The following is a 20,076-nucleotide window of genomic DNA, read 5'->3' on the forward strand; positions in this document are numbered from 1 at the left end:
GTAAGAAAGTCGTTCATGGCAATTACTACTGCGGTACACTCACAAATGCCGATCAGTTTAAACCCAGGTGAGACCAGAATGAGCCATTCTGTATTTTTATTGAAGATGTAGGACAACGTTATCTAATGTGTCCTTCACTTTTAAAATGTTAGAGCAAAGTTGCCAGTACTGCCTGACTGGCCTCCATAGGATTTTCGAGCGAGATCGTTGCCAGTGCCCCTGGACTGGCTCTTGTGCGGGTGGCACATAAAAGACACCATTTCGAGCGTGGCCGTTGCCAGTATCGCCTGACTGGCCTTCGTGCGGGTGACACGTAAAAGCACCCACTACGCTCTCTGAGTGGTTGGCGTTAGGAAGGGCATCCAGCTGTAGAAACTCTGCCAAATTTAGATTGGAGCCTGGTGTTGCCATCCGGTTTCACCAGTCCTCAGTCAAGTCGTCCAACCCATGCTAGCATGGAAAGCGGATGTTAAACGATGATGATGAAAGTGTAAAGGAGATTTGACTGTTATTTCTAATGAAATTCAACAACCACATGGATTACTTCTACAATAGAGAAAACTATTTCAGCAATTTATTTTAATACAATCCCTAATAGCATTTAATAATAAACAAGGCAGCGAGCTGGCAGAACCATTAGCATGCTGGGCGAAATGCTTCGTAGTATTTCGTCTGTCTTTACATTCTGAGTTCAAATTCAGCCAAGGTTGACACTGCCTTTCATCACTTCGGGGTCGATAAATTAAGTATTTATAACTGGCACTTTGTTGGTTACGATCAATTGAACAGCCTGCTCATGGAATTAACAAGCAACTGGCTGAGCACTCCACAGACATGTGTAACATTAATGTAGTTCTCAGGGAGATGATGCAGAATGTGACAAGATTGGCCCTTTCAGTTACAGGTACACTTCAATGTGAAATAAAGTGCCTGTTATATATTTATCTTTATGTAATGTGCCTTGTAATCCAATGTTATGCAGTATTAAATGGAAAAACAGTTAGTATGAATCACCACAAGACATTTTTGTGTATAAATATATTCTTTATTCTGTGTTCACCTTTTGTGGTGGAAGCATGTAGTTTGATACAAAAACATGTGTGTTTACATACAAAGAAAGTTTTGATTTTTGCTTTTGCACTGAAAGAAGTAACATATAATATTTGTATTACAGTATGTATGTATATGTGTAAGGAGAAGAACCATTTTGAGAATGCGTGTTATAAACTATCTTTGTTTGCAAATCATATATCTTGTGTCTAGGTGATTAGACATGTGAGTCGCACGTATATTTGAGAGATGAGGAATTATGTACACTATTTACATTTGACATATTTGTCCTCATCTTGTTTGTTGTTGACACGTTTCGGCTGATATAGTCTCCAGCCTTCATCAGGTCTCTTGGGGAAGTTTTCGAGGAAATGGTTTTAAAATATTGGTTGTTGTTCAGTGTTCTGATAAATTTTCACAATGATATAATCACACTTTTACATGGATAGATGCATGTCTAGTTAAGTTACTTCTCTGAGAGAATGATTTACTACAGATATCACAGTGATATGGTCTCTCCCCTGTATGACTACGTTTGTGACTAGTTAAGCTGCTACTCTCAGAGAATGATTTACCACAGATATCACAATTATATGGTTTTTCTCCCGTATGAGTACGTTTGTGTTTAGTCAAGTCACCAATTCGAGAGAATGATTTACCACAGACATCACAGTGAAATGGCTTTTCTCCAGTATGAATAAGTTTGTGTTGAATTAAACAAGAGATTCTAGAGAATGATTTACCACAGATACCACAATTATATGGTTTTTCTCCTGTATGAATACGTCTGTGTTGAGTCATGTCACCAATTCGAGAGAATGATTTATCACAGACATCACATTGAAATGGCTTTTCTCCAGTATGAATACGTTTGTGTTGAATTAAATAAGAGGTTGTAGAGAATGATTTACCACAGATATCACAGTTATATGGTTTCTCTCCTGTATGAGTACGTTTGTGTGTAGTCAAGTCACTACTCCCAGAGAATGATTTACCACAGACATCACAGTGAAATGGCTTTTCTCCTGTGTGGATACGTATGTGTTTAGTTAAGCTACTTTTTGTAGAAAGTGATTTACCACAGGTATCACAGTCATATGGTGTCTCCCCTGTATGAATAAATTTGTGTTTAGTTAAGTTATTCTTTTCAGAGAATGATTCACCACAAACATCACAATTATATGGTTTCTCACCTGTGTGAATACGTATGTGTTTAGTTAAATTATTCTTTTCAGAGAATGACTGACCACAGGTATCACAATGAAATGGCTTCTCACCTGTATGAATATATTTGTGTCTAGTTAAGCTATCTTTTGTAGAAAATGATTTACCACAGATAACACAGTGATGTGGTTTCTCTCCTGTATGAATACGTATGTGTTTAGTTAAGTTACCATTTTGACAGAATGATTTACCACAGGTAACACAGCGAAATGGCTTTTCACCTGTATGAACACGAATGTGTTTAACCAAATTACTATGTGTAGAGAATGACTTATCACAAATTTTACAATGATATCCTAATTTCCCTAATGCTTTTGACATTTCTCTAAGAGATAAAAATGGATCCAACCATTCAACTTTCTCAAAATATTAAATTTTTCCCTTATCCAACTTTTCTCAACACAGCATTTCCTTTTTCTTGTTTTTGTTATAATTTATTCCGTAGAGATATTTCTACAGCTATCAAGTTATTCATATCTAAATTTGTGTAAACTGCTTTGCAAACATATTCAAGTTTAATTAGAATGCAAAAGCACCAGATAATGAGAGGGAGAAATGGTGCTATTAATCTTCAATCAGAGCAAATATTTCACATTAATTCAACCCTAGATTTATAGCAGTTGGGTTATTATTTCTGTTCTCTAAAACATTTTCCTTTCATCTTCAAAAAACATGGTAAATATTCCAGATGTATCCAATGCTAAAAAAATTGTTTTGTGCCAATGTCATCCGTTAATCTGAAATAATAAAGAAACAGCATTTAGATACAGAGGAGAGATCAAAATGGAAATGTTTTAACATTTCTTTATTGATTAACAAATGACATCATGTAACATTGGGCGAAATCTAAAGATTTGTAAATTATAACTACACCTCCACATTGAGTGTGAGTATATATATATAGGAGAATGTACGAAAAAAAAAACAACAGACGAGGACAGGTGGTGTAAAGAACAAAAGGATGTATTAGTATGACGCTCGGGAATACAGAAAGTCTTTAACGTTTCGAGCTACGCTCTTCACCAGAAAGAATACGGAGAAACAAGGAGAAAAACACGGAGAAAAAAAAAATTGAATGGTGTTAGGTCACTTTCTTCAATATCATCCTTCTATCGTATTGCTGGGCCCACGACTTCTCTCTGAAAGACATTTCCGAAAGTAAAATAGGAAATTAGCCCCTGTTGTCTTGAGTGTGTCATTCCATCTGTTCTTTGGTGAAACTTAGTCTACTTAGGAACATTCAGCTCAACATCGCTCAAAGATATGACCGGAGAAGCTAAAGACAAAAGATGGCAGCAAGGACCCACAAAGTTTAAAGCTGAAAACCTGATCACCTTCAGAGACAAGGGGGAAACGAGCACTCAATGCACGGAACTGTATTCTCGGATTTCTGCAAGCCGGACAAGAGGTCCGGTACGTACAATCAATCGATAGATAGGTGTGTGTATCTTACCTGTTATGCTATACAAATCGATATTTAGTGTTAAAATATGTTTACTCACACCAAATGTCTGTGAAAAAAACAAACAAAAACACGCTATTGTTCCTTTCCTGAGTCAAGCAAGTTGTAATCGAAACGGAAGTATGGTGTGTCATGTGACTAAAGTAAACCCACCGCTCTCTACTAAGTAAAACCAAAAATGTTAAGATAAAGTGGTGAAAAAGAAAATGTTTTGATGCAAGTAACCATGGTTACTGTAGTTAATATCTGGCTAATCTTCCTTAGTGTCAATAGCGGCCTTGGAGGTTTAGTTCTAAGAGATATATCTAATACTTCGTGGAGGCGCAATGGCCCAGTGGTTAGGGCCGCGGTTTCGATTCCCAGACCGGGGCGTTGTGAGTGTTTTGAGCGAAAACATCTAAAGCCCCACAAGGCTCCGGTAGGGGATGGTGGCGAACCCTGCTGTACTTTTTCTTCCTGTTCCTGTTGTACCTGTATTTCAAAGGGCCAGCCTTGTCACACTGAATCTCTCCCAAGAACTACGTTAAGGGTACACGTGTCTGTGGAGCCTTCACGAGCAGGCTGTTCCGTTGATCGGATCAACTGGAACCCTCGACGTCGTAAGCGACGGAGTGCCAACAATGCAAGAAATCTAATACTTCCCTGTGGTTAATATTGCTTCATCTGACACAATCGTTGTTAGCGTGCTGGACGAAATGGTTAGGAGTACTTCACCTGTCGCTACTGCCTGACTTCAAATTCCGCCGGAGTCGACTTAACCTTTTATCCTTTCAGGGTAGATGAAATAATATTGAAACTCAGACATCGATGTAATCGACTCGTCCTCTCCCCACAAATCGCTGTCCTTCTCGGAAGATTTGAAACCATTATGATTAACATTACTAACTTTATGTTCGTTGTCACGAGTCTATTAATCCCACACTGAAATATATTTTAAACACACAAGCTTGCACTGTCTCGTTGACTCCCTTCAGACATCAAAGTCTATGGGAAATTATTTTCACGTATGAAATGCCGTGTTCTGGCACAACTTCCGCGAACATAGAGCTTTAGTGAATATCGACAGGGAAAACTATACATAGAAACATGTCGATAGAAAAATCGAAAAGTGGTCACTCATCCTGTTTGTATAAAACGGAAAAAAAAATGGCCGAAGGGAAGGCGTTTATGAATGATGTCTGTATCTCTTGGCGTATGTCATTGATGTCATATCGAATTATTAACGCCACTGTCAACTGTCAGTGCTTTTAATTAGCAGAGCTAATCGGATGTGTCAGTTTAATACAGACACATACGATTGAAATCCTTCCAAAATTACGTAATAGCAGGGGCATTTGGCTGCTATTTTAGCAGGTTCGGAGACCATGTCGAGACAGCCTTCTGCATACGAATTTATTGTTTATCTCAGTGATTCTCACCCCACCCCTCTTTTTAATACATATAGACTACGTTCGATTCTTGTTTCAATCCTATGGATAATCACGGCCGTTCGATAATTAAAAAGTTCCTATTGTGTTTTTATAATTAAATATCCTTTTTGCTCTAAGAACAAAAGATTCGATTTTCGGGGACGGGGCCAGTCGATTTGATCAACCTCAGCACGCAACTGGTATTTAATTTATCGACCTCCGATGGGATGCAAGGCAAAATCAACCTCGGCAGAATTTGAACTCACAACGTAAAGACAGACGAAATACCTCTAAGAATTTCGCCAAGACAGGGCAACTTACATATTCCAGGGTCGGTGTACCATCACCTTTGTGATTAAATATTTGATCACAGCATTACGTCGTTAATTGGTTGTCCCCTATTTTACAGATAAGGGTTAAATGGCTTTTAATCAACAACAAATCAATGCACTTTCCTCTCCCTTCTGGAATTTTTTCATCTGGACTTTAAATAGAAAACACAAATTATTTTCGTCGCTATTGTTGCATATATATTGTAGCACGCTTCCACTAACTGATTTCAGGTGAAGACCCGGTCACCAAGAAGTATTGGTCTATACATAGTATAGTATACATAGTATTTGTCTATACATAGCCAATGTTCCCCTTGTGTGAAGAGAGGTCGATGATATCTGAGACAAGAAGCTGAACCATAATTACATACTATTTTATAGCAGCTATAGCTGGTTGTTAAAGTGTGTGTTATTAAATGAATCACCATAAGACATTTTTGTGTATAAATATATTGTTTATTCTGTGTACACCTTTTTGGTTTTGCACTGAAAGAAGTAACATATAATATTTTTATTACAGTATGTATGCAGTCATTTTGAGAATGTGTCTGTCATAAAATATCTTCGGTTACGAACCACATATCTTGTGCTGAGGTGAAGAGACATCTTAGTCGCATGGAGCTGCAGAGAAGACGTATCTTTGACCAAAGACTAGCAGGAACTGATTTTTTTACATAAATATACAGATTTACAACTACAGTTCTGTATTTGAGGGAAGAGCAATTATGCAGAACATTTACATTTGACGGCTGATATACTCTCCAGCCCTCATCATGTCTCCATGGGAATTTTCGTATTTTTCTATGTCATTCTTATTATTCAGGAATCGAACTTGGAATGTTGTGGTTAGTTGCCCACACTCTTAACCACTACGCCATATGCCCATGAGCAATTATGGAGTAAATTTTAGGCCTTATAAATCTAATATTTTCCTATCATTCCTTAATACCGGTTCCCATATGTTGCTTATATCTGTACTCAATTTGCTCAGGAGGTTGTTGTGTCCTAGCATATGTGCTGCTTCTTTTACTTTTCATATTTTGCAGTGGTGTTCTGTCTATTATTTTAACTTCATTCTACATATCTCCTCATGTCACAGTTTTGCGTTGTTCCTCTACCCTTATTTTGAGGAGACGGCATGTTTCGCCTTTGTATCACCTACCACAGCTGCATAGAACACAGCACACATAGTCTTTGGTCATATTCTCTTCTATTACTGGTTTTACTCGAAGGAGATATTTGCAAAGTGTGGTATTCCTCTAGAATACTGTCCTGATGTCATATGGGCCACATATTTTTTGTATATTTTCGGATACGCATTTCAAAAAGAGAATACCATATCTCTGTAAGTTGCAAGAGACAACCAAAGTGAATACAACCAGAGAATGTGGTCAGAAAATAGTACCTCAAAGATAGAACTATGAGTATGATTAAAGTGAAGGCTTTACAGATTACTGTTAAGACCACAGGACTAACTCAGGGTCCATAAGGGGAAAAGGTTGTAAAATGTTCTCTCTTACTTCTCTTCCTAGCAAAGTGTGATCAGATCCAATCCAGTTCAGCAGTACCAATGCCTCAATGCTTTCCAACACTATATTAACCCTAGTGTAGAACAGAAGTGGATACAGATAGAATCCCATATCCCTGTATGTTGCAAGAGGCTACTAAAGTGGCTACAAACAGAGAATGTGGTTAGAAAATAGTACTTCACAAAAAGAACAATGAGGAGTATGATTAAAGTGAAAGCTTTACAGATTACTGTTAAGACCAGAGGACTAAGTCACAGTTCATCAGGGGAAAAGGTTGTGAAATGTTGGTTGTTATGAAATGCAATGAATTTTGATACGGGGCCCAGTGAACAGCCCTGGCAACGATCACGCTCGGATGGTGCTCTTCGCACTCCACAAGCACGGATGCCAGTCATGCAGTACTGTCATCGAATTTGATTTTGATTTCACTTGTCTCAACAAGTCTTCACAAGCAGAGTTTAGTGTCCAATGAAAGAAAGGTACGCCTAAGTGGGCGGGCTGGTTACACCACTGGCATAGGCCACAGGTTATGGTCTCACTTGGCTTGCCGGGTCTTCTCGAGCACAGCATATTTCCAAAGGTCTTGTATTCTGTAATAAAAAAAGAGAAACAACAGTGTAAGATATAGAGGGACTTTTTGGAAAACAGTGGATCACTAACCCCACCACCATGCACAACACTCAGACCCGATTCCACCACCTTTCCTTTCCTCACACATTCATTATGATTCCAAATATCTACATCTCACACCAAACCATTGCCACTAAACTTCCAAATTTGTACACTTCTATAATACACACTCTGCCCAGCCCCTTAAGAAAATCACATACTATACCCCCACACCCCCTTACATGCTAATCCTGGATACTCTCCTACGTATGTACTTCCATACATCCACATTCCTATATGTATATAGACAAGACGCACATGTCTCTTTTTCTCTCTCTATAGGCACAGGGAGTGGCTGTGTGGTAAATAGCTTTAAAGGGACGTGAGCTTTTCAGCTCCGTAAGAGTGTCGCCGTCAAGATAAATGATTTTGTCTTTTGAGCTGGGTGGAATTCTTGTGTATTGTTTATTTTTTACAGTAAATTCTGCCCAGCTCTGGGGCATTTCGCTTTGGCAGTTATTTTGTTTTTACCAGCAGATCGTGTGCAGTTTGTTGCCAGTGGGCGTTTTTGAACCACCAGTGCAGCAAACTGAACTTGTTAAATATGATTCATAGCATCACATTTTTATATTAATTCTTATATGTCCCCACATGTGTCGTAGTGCCCCCCTCTATGTAATGCCTTTATGGCAATTTAAAAGAAAAGAAATAAAGTAGCTAGCTTACCAACCACAGGGTTCCAGGTTCAGTTCCACTGCGCAGCACCTTGAACATGTGTCTCTACTACTGTCTCTGGCAGACCAAAGACTTGTGAGTGGATTTGGTAGAGGAAAACTGAAAGAAGCCGGTCATATATAGATGGATAGATAGATATATGTCATAGCATACTTGTTCCAGGTATGTTATATGGAATAGATATATGTCTCTGTTTATACTTGAAACATGTATGTTTACTGTCAAGGGTTCAATGATTATTGTGAAGGGCACAAAAGTTAAGCCATGATTTAGCAGGGAAAATAGTTTTAGAATATTGGTTCTTATTGGGTGTTCTAATGAATTTTGACAAATCACACCTTTACATGGATAGATACATGTCTAGTTAAGTTACTACTCTGAGAGAATGATTTACCACAGATACCACAGTGATACGGTTTCTCCCCGGTATGACTACGTTTGTGACTGGTTAATTTGTTACTCTCAGTGAATGATTTACCACAGATATCACAATGATGTGGTTTTTCTCCTGTATGAGTACGATAGTGTTTAGTCAAGACACCTATCCCAGAGAATGATTTACCACAGACATCACAGTGAAATGGCTTTTCTCCAGTATGAATGCGTTTATGTATATTTAAATAAGAGGTTGAAGAGAATGATTTACCACAGATATAACAATTATATGGCTTCTCTCCTGTATGAATACGTCTGTGTACGGTCAAGTCACCACTCCTAGAGAATGATTTACCACAGACATCACATTGAAATGGTTTTTCTCCTGTGTGAATACGTTTGTGTGTAGTTAAGTGATCGTTTCGAAAGAATGATTTACCACAGACATCACAATGATATGGCTTTTCTCCTGTGTGAATATGCATGTGTATAGTTAAGATGGCTTTTGTAGAAACTGATTCACCACAGTAAACACAGTGATATCGCTTCTTGCCTGTACGAATACATTTGTGTCTAGCTAATTTACATTTTGTAGAGAATGATTTACCACAGGCATCACAATAAAAAGTCTTCTCACGTGTGTGAGTATTTTTGTGTGAAATTAATCTGTCTTTTGTAGAGAATGATTTACCACAGGCATCACAATAAAAAGTCTTCTCACGTGTGTGAGTATTTTTGTGTGAAATTAATCTGTCTTTTGTAGAGAATGATTTACCACAGGCATCACAATAAAAAGTCTTCTCACGTGTGTGAGTATTTTTGTGTCTAGTTAAGTTAGCTTTTGAAGAGAATGATCTACCACAGGTAATACAGTGGTATGGTTTCTCTCCTGTATGAACACGTATGTGGTTTCTTAAGTCACCTTTAGTAGAGAATGATTTATCACAGGTATCACAGTGAAATGGCTTGTCACCTGTATGAATATACTTGTGTATAATTAAGCTATCTTTTGCAGAGAATGATTTACCACAGATAACACAGTGATGTGGTTTCTCTCCTGTATGAATACGTATGTGTCTAGTTAAGTTAAAGGCTTGACAGAATGATTTACCACAGGTAACACAGTGAAATGGCTTCTCTCCTGTATGAACACGAAAGTGTTTAACCAAATTACTATGTGTAGAGAATGATTTATCACAAATTTTACAATATCCTGATTCCCCTAATGCTTTTGACATTTCTCTAAGAGATAAAAATGGATCCAACCATTGAACTTTCTCACAGTATAAAATTTTTCCCTTATCCAACTTTTCTCAACACAGCATTTCCTTTTTCTTGTTTTTGTTATAATTTATTCCTTAGAATTATTTCAACAGCTATCAAGTTATTCATATCTAAATTTGTGTAAACTGCTTTGCAAATATATTCAAGTTTAATTAGAATGCAAAAGCAGCAGATAATGAGATGCAGAAATGGTGCTATGAATCTTCAATCAGAGCAAATATTTCACAGTAATTCCAGTCTAGATTTATAGCAGTTGGGTTATTATATCTCTTCTCTAAAGCATTTTCTGTTAGTCTTTAAAACATGGTAAATATTCCAGATGTATCCAATGTTAAAAAAGTTGTTTTGCGCCAATGTCATCCATTAATCTGAAATAATAAAGAAACAGTATTAGATATAGAGGAGAGATCAAAACGGAAATGTTGCAACATTTCTTTATTGATTAACAAATTATATCATATAATATTGGGTGAAATCTAAAAATTTGTGAATCACAACTACACCTAGACATTGAGTGTATATATATATATATGTGTGTGTGTGTATATATATATATATATATATATATATATATACATATACATATATATATATATATATATTTACATACATATAAACAATTAAGTATTTATACACGAAAGAGGTGACCTTTGATAGGACACCTTACATGCTAGAAAGGGCAGTCAAAGCCCAAACCACGAATAAAAGCAAATTTATAGGGAATGAAAATTAATTAATGTGCTATCCATTCTTCATCAGTGTCATGGATTTGAGAATGATGATGCATAAGTATGTAGCATGTGTGATTTTGGTGCAATTTGCAGCATAAATCTGCATTAATTTTTGTTACCTCACTTATGAAGTACAGATTGCAAATTAATTTATTTCCACAATGATACAGAAACTTGAGTTTCAGGGTAACTTCTAAAATATTTTTTTTTATTTTCGTTCCCTTTGAAGTTGCTTTTATTCGTGGTTTGAGCTTTGACTGCCCTTTCTAGCATGTAAGGTGTCCTACGAAAGGCCACCGGTTTCATGTATGAATAATTTAAATTGTTTATACACTCTTATATTTGAATATATGTTGTCTATTGACTTTTTTTTTTATTTCTAAAATTCTTCTAAATTTTCTTACCTTATTATTGTCACAGTATATATATATATATGTGTGTGTGTGTGTGTATGTATGTATACATATATATGTGTATACATATATACATATATGTATACATATATGTGTATATATATATGTATACATATATATGTGTGTATATATATATATATATATATATATATATACATACATACATACATACATAATGTTCTCTATGTGGCTTGTGTGTTTTCTTGTCTACGTTTTGTTTGCAATGTCCTGTACCCAGATATGCACCTATACATACAGGTGGATGTCGGTATGCACATACCTGTACGCATATATGCATATACTCATTTACTATTTGTTTATATATATATATATATATATATATATATATATATATATATATATATATATATATATATATATATATATGTATATATATATGTATACATATATATATATATATATAGATAGATATATATATGTATGTATGTATATATATATATGTATACATATATATATATATATATATATATATATATATATATATACATATAGATAGATAGATATATGTATGTATGTATATATATATATATATATATATATGTATACATATATATATATATATATATATACACATATAGATAGATATATGTATGTATGTGAAACATGGGCTGTAACTGCTGAGGACATACGTAAGCTCGCAAGGAATGAAGCCAGTATGCTCCGTTGGATGTGTAATGTCAATGTGAATACCCGTCAGAGTGTATCTTGAGAGAAAAGCTGAACATTAGAAGCATCAGTTGTGGTGTGCAAGAGAGACGATTGCGCTGGTATGGACATGTGGTGAGAATGGATGAGGATAGTTGCGTGAAAAAGTGCCACACCCTAACAGTTGAGGGAACCCGTGGAAGAGGTAGGCCCAGGAAGACCTGGGCTGAGGTGGTGAGGCAAGACCTTCGTACATTGGGCCTCACCGAGGTGATGACTACTGACCGAGACCTTTGGAAATGTGCTGTGTGTGAGAAGACCCGGCAAGCCAAGTAAGATCGTTGCCAGTGCCCCTGGACTGGCGCTTGTGCGGGTGGCAGATGAGATGCACCATTTTGAGCATGGCCGTTGCCAGTACCGCCTGACTAGCTCCCGTAGGATTTTCGAGCGAGATCGTTGCCAGTGCCGCTGGACTGGCTTGTGCGGGTGGCACATAAAAGACACCATTTCGAGCGTGGCCGTTTTCGTGCGGGTGACACGTAAAAGCACCCACTACACTCTCTGTGTGGTTGGCGTTAGGAAGGGCATCCAGCTGTAGAAACTCTGCCAAATTAGATTGGAGCCTGGTGTTGCCATCCGGTTTCACCAGTCCTCAGTCAAATCGTCCAACCCATGCTAGCATGGAAAGCGGACGCTAAACGATGATGATGATGTATATATATATATATATATATATATATATATATATAGTAATGCTATTGCTCTTTCCCACCAGATCAGTAACAACTGAGCACACTTATGATCAAAGACATCCCATCCATGACTATCCTGTTTTTCCTTCTCACATTATATATAAGGTTTACATCAGCAAATAATGTTCAATTTTCAGGAGCAGGTGTAATTCGAGTAAAATTTAGCTGTTATTACTAGCAGCAGGTGTGACCATATTTTGATCAAACAAAAGGAAATATTGATGAACAGGCAAAATTCAGGTGAATATATTGTTTTACATGTTCCAGTAACTTGACTGCACTCATGCTGGAGCAACGCATTAAGGGGTTTTAGTCAAAGAAATCAACCACAGGACCTATCGTGTGTAAGCCCCCCCCCCCCACCACCACCACCAAGTTACGGTGCATAAATTCACCAGCATCAATTGTCAAGGGATGTTTGGGGCCAAACCCAGACACACACCTACATAAATATATATACGACGGGCTTCTTTCAGTTTCCATCTCACAACGTTTTGGTCAGCGCAAGACTAAAGAACTGATATATCTAAAAAAAAATTTTTTTAATCTGAACAGATTCCGTCAAAATAAAGAAATTCCATCTTATGCGGTTCACTTCCCTCTTATGTCCGCCATATTTTCTATGCTTTTTTCATATTCTGGTGGATGTGTCCCTGATATATTTAAGCACCATACAGTTATCATCCTTCTATCATATTGCTGGGCCCACGACTTCTCTCTGAAAGACATTTCTCATAAGGTCCACTGCATCAAGAATACTTGTGCAATTCATTGGTGCAATTTAAACTTTGAATTGATTTTACGGACATAAAATAGGGAATTATCCCGTGTTGTCCTGAGTGTGTCATTAGATCTATCCTTTGGTGAAACTTAGTCTACTTAGGAACATTCTGCTCAACATGGCTCACTGTAGCGTAGTGTTGTGTGCTCTGGAGTAAAGCAATCTGAATTAGATATGACCAGAGAAGCTAACAGATGGGGGTGACAGCACGGAAGGCCACAGTCCCTAAGGACCCACAAAGTGTAAAGCTGAAAACCTGGACATCTTCAGAGACAGGAAGGGGGAAATCACATACTCAATACACGGTATAAGTATTCCCGGATTTCCTATAAGCCAAATAAGCAGTTCGGCACGTACGATCTGTCGATAAATAGGTGCATATATCTTACCTGTTGTGAAACAGTTTATAACGGAAGTATGGAATGTCATGTGACGAAAGTAATCCAACCGTTCTCTAGTAGATAATATTTTGATGCAAATGATCATGCTTTGTGTAGTTAATATCTGGCTATGATGAACGAATCTTCGTTATTGCCAGCAGCGACCTTGGTTGTGAAGTTCTAAAAGGTATTCTTCAAGAGGAGTCCTGCCGGTGCGCGCACTCGCGCTAGCTAGTCGTGACTAATCGATCCTACGACTACCAAGCGTAAGTGCGCATCATGCGCAAAACATGTATGAGGGTTTTTTCTAAAGTAAACAAATTATACACTGCCTGTTTTTGGTAAAGAGTCCATTAAAAAGTCGGTCTTTCAAAATCTACTGTTTTTCAATGGTATCAGTACATGAGGGACATTACAATTATCTTTTGCGTAACCCCTACCAAACTGGTGGACTTGGGCAGATCGTAGAAATAGATGAATCTATGATGTGCAAATACAACGGAGGATGGGGTTGAGAGGATAAGAATAGGTTATTAGTCTTTGTACCTGACCGCGCTAGATAGTCGTTGTAGGATCGATTAGTCACGACTAGTTACCGTGGATGCGCGTGCGTGGGCACCGAGACCACGACTATTGAATAGTTTCCGTTAACGCACTTGAAGAAATGTTTAGCGGAATTTCACCCGTCGCTACAGCCTAACTTCAAATTCCGCCGGAGTTGACTTTATCTTTTAACCTCCCAGGGTCGATGAAATAAAGTAATATTGAAACTCTGACATCGATGTAATCGACTTGTCCTATACTCACAAATCGCTGTCCTTGCAAGATTTGAAACCATTATGATTAATATTACTAACCTTATATTCTTTGTCAACCGTCTGTTAATCCCACACCGTAATATATTTTAACCACATAAGCTTGCACTCTCGCATCGTCTTCCTTTATACATCAAAGTCAATGGGAAATTATTTTCACGTATGAAATGCTGTGTCCTGGCACAAAGTTCAGGAAAATAAACTTTTAGTGAATGTTGGTGGGGATAACTCGATGTAGAAATATGTCGATAGAAGTGTCGAAAAGTGGGTCACCCTTCCTCTTTCTACAACTTGAATAAAATTAGCCGAATGGAAGGTGTTTCTGAATTTATTAAATGATGTTAGGATCTTTTAGTATAAGTCACTGATGTCAAAAACGAAGGAAAAATTATTAAATCATTAACGTCACTGCCAACTGTGGGTGTTTTTAATTAGCTAAACTAATCGGATCTATCAGTTCAATAAACAAACCTAAGATCGAAATCCTTCTTTCAATATTACGTGACAGCAGGGATATTTGGCTGCTATTTTAGCAGCTTCAGTAACCATGTCGAGACACCCTTCTGCATACGAATTTATTGTTTATCTCAGTGATTCTCACCCCACCCCCTTTTTAATACATACAGACTACGTTCGATTCTTGTTTCAATCGTATGGATAACCACAGCCATTCGATAATTAAAAAGTTCATATTAAAAATCCTTTTTGCTCTACGAACAAAAGATTCGATTTTTGGGGACGGGGCCAGTCGATTAGATCAGGAGTCTTCAAACTGTGGTCCGCAAGGACAAGACAGGGGTTCCGTGGACAGCAAATACTTTTTATGGGCAATTTGATTTTATATATGGTTTTTAATCGAAATCTTTTAATTGACAATAAACCTATTTGTTAAATACTGTTAAATAAATAAATGTAAAAATATATGTTATTTTAAGCAAATATTTATGTATAAATTTCATAAGCGTTTATAAGGGGGTCCCTAAGGTAAAGCCTGAAATATAAAGGGGTCCGCAAGTCAAAAAGTTTGAAAACCCCTGGATTAGGGTTAGGGTTAGGGAGCACGCAACTGGTACTTAATTTATCGACTCCCTAAACGATGAGAAGCAAAGTCGACCTCGGCGGAATTTGAACTCAGAACATAAAGACAAACGAAATACCTCCAAAAATTCCACCCGGAGTGCCAACGCTTCTGCTACATCGTCGCCTTTATTATAGTTAAATATTATTAGGGATTGTATTTAAAAAATGGCTCAAATAGTTTTGTGTGTTGTTGAAGTTTAAAGCAGATTATAGCACATGAATTTTAAACGCAAAAAAAAAAACATATGAAACCCGCCTGGGGTCATGCGGACCCACTGCTTTAGGTGGATGATGTGTTTGGCATTTACCACGGGCTAGAAACTATTAGATATGTACGTCGATGTACTTGAACGGGTTTCTCATTGAGTGGAGGCGCAATGACCCAGTGGTTAGGACAGCGGACTCGCGGTTTCGATTCCCAGACCGGGCGTTGTGTGTGTTTATTGAGCGAAAACACCTAAAAGCTCCACGAGGCTCCGGCAGGGAATGGTGGCGAACCCTGCTGTACTCTTCCACCACAACTTTCTCTCACTCTTTCTTCCTGTTTCTGTTGTGCCTGTAATTCAAAGGGTCAGCCTTGTCACACTGTGTCACGCTGAATATCCCCGAGAACTACGTTAAGAGTACACGTGTCTGTGGAGTGCTCAGCCACTTGCACGTTAATTTCACGAGCAAGCTGTTGATTGGATCAATTGGAACCCTCGACGTCGTAAGCGACGGAGTGCCAACAACAAATATTATATTCAGGACTTTTAATATATGTCATCGATGCAGTTCAAACAAAGGACAAATTATCGACGAAACCGCCCGTTGGGTGTTTGGTAATCTTGTGTGTAGAGATTGAAAGTAAAATACAAGTCAAGGGGAGATAAATAAGTCAACTTTCTCTTAAGTAACATACACGATAGCGATAGCAACCAAAAAGTGAACAAATGTCTAGTTAAACTAAATTTAATTATATGTAATAACTATTTTGTGTTAAGGTGAACGCAAAGGTATGTAAATAAGACAGGATAACCTATGTATTTCAGGGTCGGCGTTCCATTACTTTCGTGATGAAAAATTTGATCATAGCATTACATCGCGAATTGGTTGTCCCCTATTTTACAGAATTGTGTTAAATGGCTTTTAATTAACAACTCAATGCACTTTCCTCTCCCTTTTGGAATTTTTTCATCTGTAAATTGATAGCACAAATTATTTGCGTCACAACTGTTGCATATACTGTAGCACGCTTCTACTAATTGGATTCAAGTGAAGACCCAGTCACCAGAAAGTATTCTAATGATATGTAGAACATGTATTAGCCTACACATAGCAAATGTTCCACACATGTGAAGAGAGATCTATGATATCTAAGACAAAAAGCTGAACCATAATTACATACCATTTTATAATGGCTGGTCAAATGCATGTTATTGAATGGAAGAACAGTTAGTATGAAACACCACAAGACATTTTTGTGTGTAAATATAATGTTTATTCTGGGTTCACCTTTTGTGGCGGAAGCATGTAGTTTGATACAAAAACGTGTGCTTACATGTTTCTTATTACTGTGCATCACAACATGTTTATGACAAATGTGATTGATACAGAGAGAATATCCCATTTCTCATCCTTGGTAAGGCTCCTAGGTTGATTTTTTTTCACTTCACTCTCCACAAATTTGAGAAATGGTTTATCCACAACCTTATGCTTCTTGGGAGTGTAAGGAACATTTCCCTGTTTTTCCTTTCTTCTTGGTTTCAAAATACAATCTTCAACTTGATCATTTCCTTCATTTCTTTCCATAACTTAATAAAGACAAATGAAATGCTGACAAGCATTTTACCAGACATGCTAACGATTCTGCCAGTTTGCCGTCTTATCATTTACCAACGACATCAAATATAACAACAGTATCTTTCCTACATCCATGCGGTATGCCATATGGAATAGATACATGAGCAATTTTATACTTGAAACAGGTATGTTTAATGCCAAGGGGTCAATGATTACTGTTAATTGCACAAAAGTTAAGCTATGATTTAAAAGGGATAATGGTTTTAAAATATTGGTTCTCGTTGGGTGTTCTACAAATTTTGACAATAATATAATCACACTTTTACATGGATAGATTTATGTCTAGTTAAGTTACTTCTCTGATAGAATGATTTACTACAGACATCACAGTGATAAGGTCTCTCCCCTGTATGAATACGTTTGTGACTATTTAAATTGTTACTCAGAGAGAACGATTTATCACAGATATCACAATTATATGGTTTTTCTCCAGTATGAGTACGTTTGTGTTTAGTCAAGTCACTACTCCCACTGAATGACTTACCACAGACATGACATTGAAATGGCTTTTCTCCAGTATGAATATGTTTGTGTTGAATTAAATAAGAGGTTGTAGAGAACGATTTTCCACAGATATCACAATTATATGGTTTTTCTCCTGTATGGGTATGTTTGTGTTGAATTAAGTAAGAGATTCTAAAGAAAGATTTACCACAGATATCACAGTTATATGGTCTCTCTCCCGTATGAGTACGCCTGTGCGTGATCAAGCCACTACTCCTAGAGAATGATTTACCACAGACATCACAGTGAAATGGTTTTTCTCCTGTGTGAATACGTATGTGTCTAGTTGAATTAACTTTTGTAGAAACTGATTTACCACAGATAACACAGTGATATGGCTTCTCTCCTGTATGAGTACGTATGTGTTTAGTTAAGTGATGCTTTTCAGGGAATGATTTACCACAGGTATCACAATGAAATGGCTTCTCACCTGTATGAATAAATTTGTGCCTAATTAAGTTACCTTTAGTAGAGAATGATTTACCACAGGTATCACAGTGATATGGTTCTTCTCCTGTATGAATACGCATGTGTATTCTTAAGTTACCATTTTGACAGAATGATTTACCACAGGAAACACAGCAAAATGGCTTCTCACCTGTATGAACACGAATGTGTTTAACCAAATTACTATGTGTAGAGAATGATTTATCACATATTTTACAACGATATCCTACTTTCCCTAATGCTTTTGACATTTCTCTCAGGGATACAAATAAATCCAACCATTGAACTTTCTCACAGTATTAAATTTTTCCCTTATCCAACTTTTCTCAACAACCTTTTATTTTTCTTGTTTTTTTTATAATTTATTCCTAAGAAATATTTCTGCTGCTATCAAGTTATTCATATCTAAATTTGTGTAAATGGCTTTGCAAATATATTCAAGTTGAATTAGAATGCAAAAGCACCAGATAATGAAAGAGAGAAATGTTGCAATAAATCTCAGCTCACGGCAAATATTCCACAGTAATTCAACATTTTCTTTTGGTCTTCAAAAACACATGGTAATAATTCCAATTATCCAATGTACAAAAGTCGTTTTATGCCAAGTCATCTGTTAATCTGAAATAATAAAGAAACAGTATTAGATATGGAGGAGAGATCAAAACGGAAATGTTCCAACATTTCTATATTGATTAATAAATGACATCATATAACATAGGGTGAAATCTAAAAATTTGTGAATCACAATTACACCTAGACATTAAGTATGTATATATATGTGTGTGTGTATGCCAATATATATATATATATATATATATATATATATATATATATATATATATATATATACACATATAAACAGTTTAAGTATTTATACACGAAAGACGTGACCTTTGATAGGACACCTTACATGCTAGAAAGGGCAGTCAAAGCCCAAATTATGAATAAAAGCAATTTCAAAGGGAATGAAAATATAAAATATTTTCTTCTATCATATTGCTGGGCCAACGACCTCTCTATGAAAAACACTTCTCACAAGGTCCACCGCAACAAGAATACTTGTGTTAAATGGTGCAATTTCAACTGTGAATCGATTTTACGGACGTAAAATAGGAAATTACTTGTTTTGTCTTTAGAGTGTCATTACATCTGTTCTTTTGTCCAACCTAAGTCTAATTAGAAACATTCTGCTCAACATGGCTCACTGAAGCGTAGTGTTGTGTGCTCTGGAGTAAAGCAATCTGAATTAGATATGACCAGAGAAGCTAAAGAGATACGGAAGGTCATAGTCCCTCAGGACCCACAAAGTGTAAAGCTGGAAACCCGATCATCTTCAGTAAAGGAAAGGATGAACCGAATACTCAATACAAGCTACATTATTCCCGGATTTCTGCAAGCCAGATAAGAGATCCGGCACGTACGATCAATCGATGGATAGGTGTGTATATCTTACCTGTTATGCTATACAAATCAATATTTAGTGGGAAAATATATTTACTCACACCAAAATCTCTGTGTAAAACAGAGAAAAACACGTTATTATTATTCTCCCGCGTCAAACAAGTTGTAATGCCAACCAAAGTACGGTGTGTCATGTGACTAAAGTAAACCAACTGCTCTCCAGTAAATAAAACCAAAAATGTTATGATAAAGAAG

At 36.9% G+C, this 20,076-nt stretch overlaps 3 protein-coding genes across 10 annotated transcripts; all 3 read right to left on the minus strand.

Annotated features, from left to right (window-relative positions):
- Positions 1–1,023: 1,023 nt before the first annotated feature.
- LOC106868498 (uncharacterized) lies at positions 1,024–5,095 on the minus strand. 4 transcript variants are annotated; one of them, XM_089344517.1, is made up of 2 exons: positions 4,451–5,095; positions 1,024–3,011 (listed from the first exon to the last, which is right to left on the minus strand). In XM_089344517.1, the coding sequence occupies exon 2, from the start codon at positions 2,593–2,595 to the stop codon at positions 1,480–1,482; it is 1,116 nt and encodes a 371-aa protein (XP_089200643.1). In that variant the 5' UTR covers positions 2,596–3,011; positions 4,451–5,095; the 3' UTR covers positions 1,024–1,479. The 4 variants fall into 4 exon arrangements, with proteins under 4 accessions (XP_089200643.1, XP_089200642.1, XP_089200644.1 ...); XM_089344516.1 differs by lacking the exon at positions 4,451–5,095 and adding an exon at positions 3,777–4,108; XM_089344518.1 differs by lacking the exon at positions 4,451–5,095 and adding an exon at positions 3,728–4,108.
- An 816-nt stretch (positions 5,096–5,911) lies between these two features.
- Positions 5,912–19,951, minus strand: LOC149130655 (uncharacterized). Of its 5 annotated transcripts, XM_089344485.1 has the most exons (4): positions 19,923–19,951; positions 18,928–19,038; positions 8,342–10,377; positions 5,912–7,596 (listed from the first exon to the last, which is right to left on the minus strand). In XM_089344485.1, exon 3 carries the CDS (start codon positions 9,961–9,963, stop codon positions 8,683–8,685), a length of 1,281 nt encoding a protein of 426 aa, XP_089200611.1. In that variant the 5' UTR covers positions 9,964–10,377; positions 18,928–19,038; positions 19,923–19,951; the 3' UTR covers positions 5,912–7,596; positions 8,342–8,682. The 5 variants fall into 5 exon arrangements, with proteins under 5 accessions (XP_089200611.1, XP_089200610.1, XP_089200609.1 ...); XM_089344484.1 differs by lacking the exons at positions 18,928–19,038; positions 19,923–19,951 and adding an exon at positions 17,168–17,304; XM_089344483.1 differs by lacking the exons at positions 18,928–19,038; positions 19,923–19,951 and adding an exon at positions 14,590–14,809.
- Positions 17,085–18,931, minus strand: LOC149130656 (uncharacterized). Its single transcript, XM_089344548.1, has one exon. It carries the CDS (start codon positions 18,669–18,671, stop codon positions 17,724–17,726), a length of 948 nt encoding a protein of 315 aa, XP_089200674.1. The 5' UTR covers positions 18,672–18,931; the 3' UTR covers positions 17,085–17,723.
- Positions 19,952–20,076: the final 125 nt, after the last annotated feature.

Source organism: Octopus bimaculoides, chromosome 28 (assembly GCF_046866305.1).
Source record: "Octopus bimaculoides isolate indiv1 chromosome 28, ASM4686630v1, whole genome shotgun sequence".
NCBI lineage: Eukaryota > Metazoa > Mollusca > Cephalopoda > Octopoda > Octopodidae > Octopus > Octopus bimaculoides.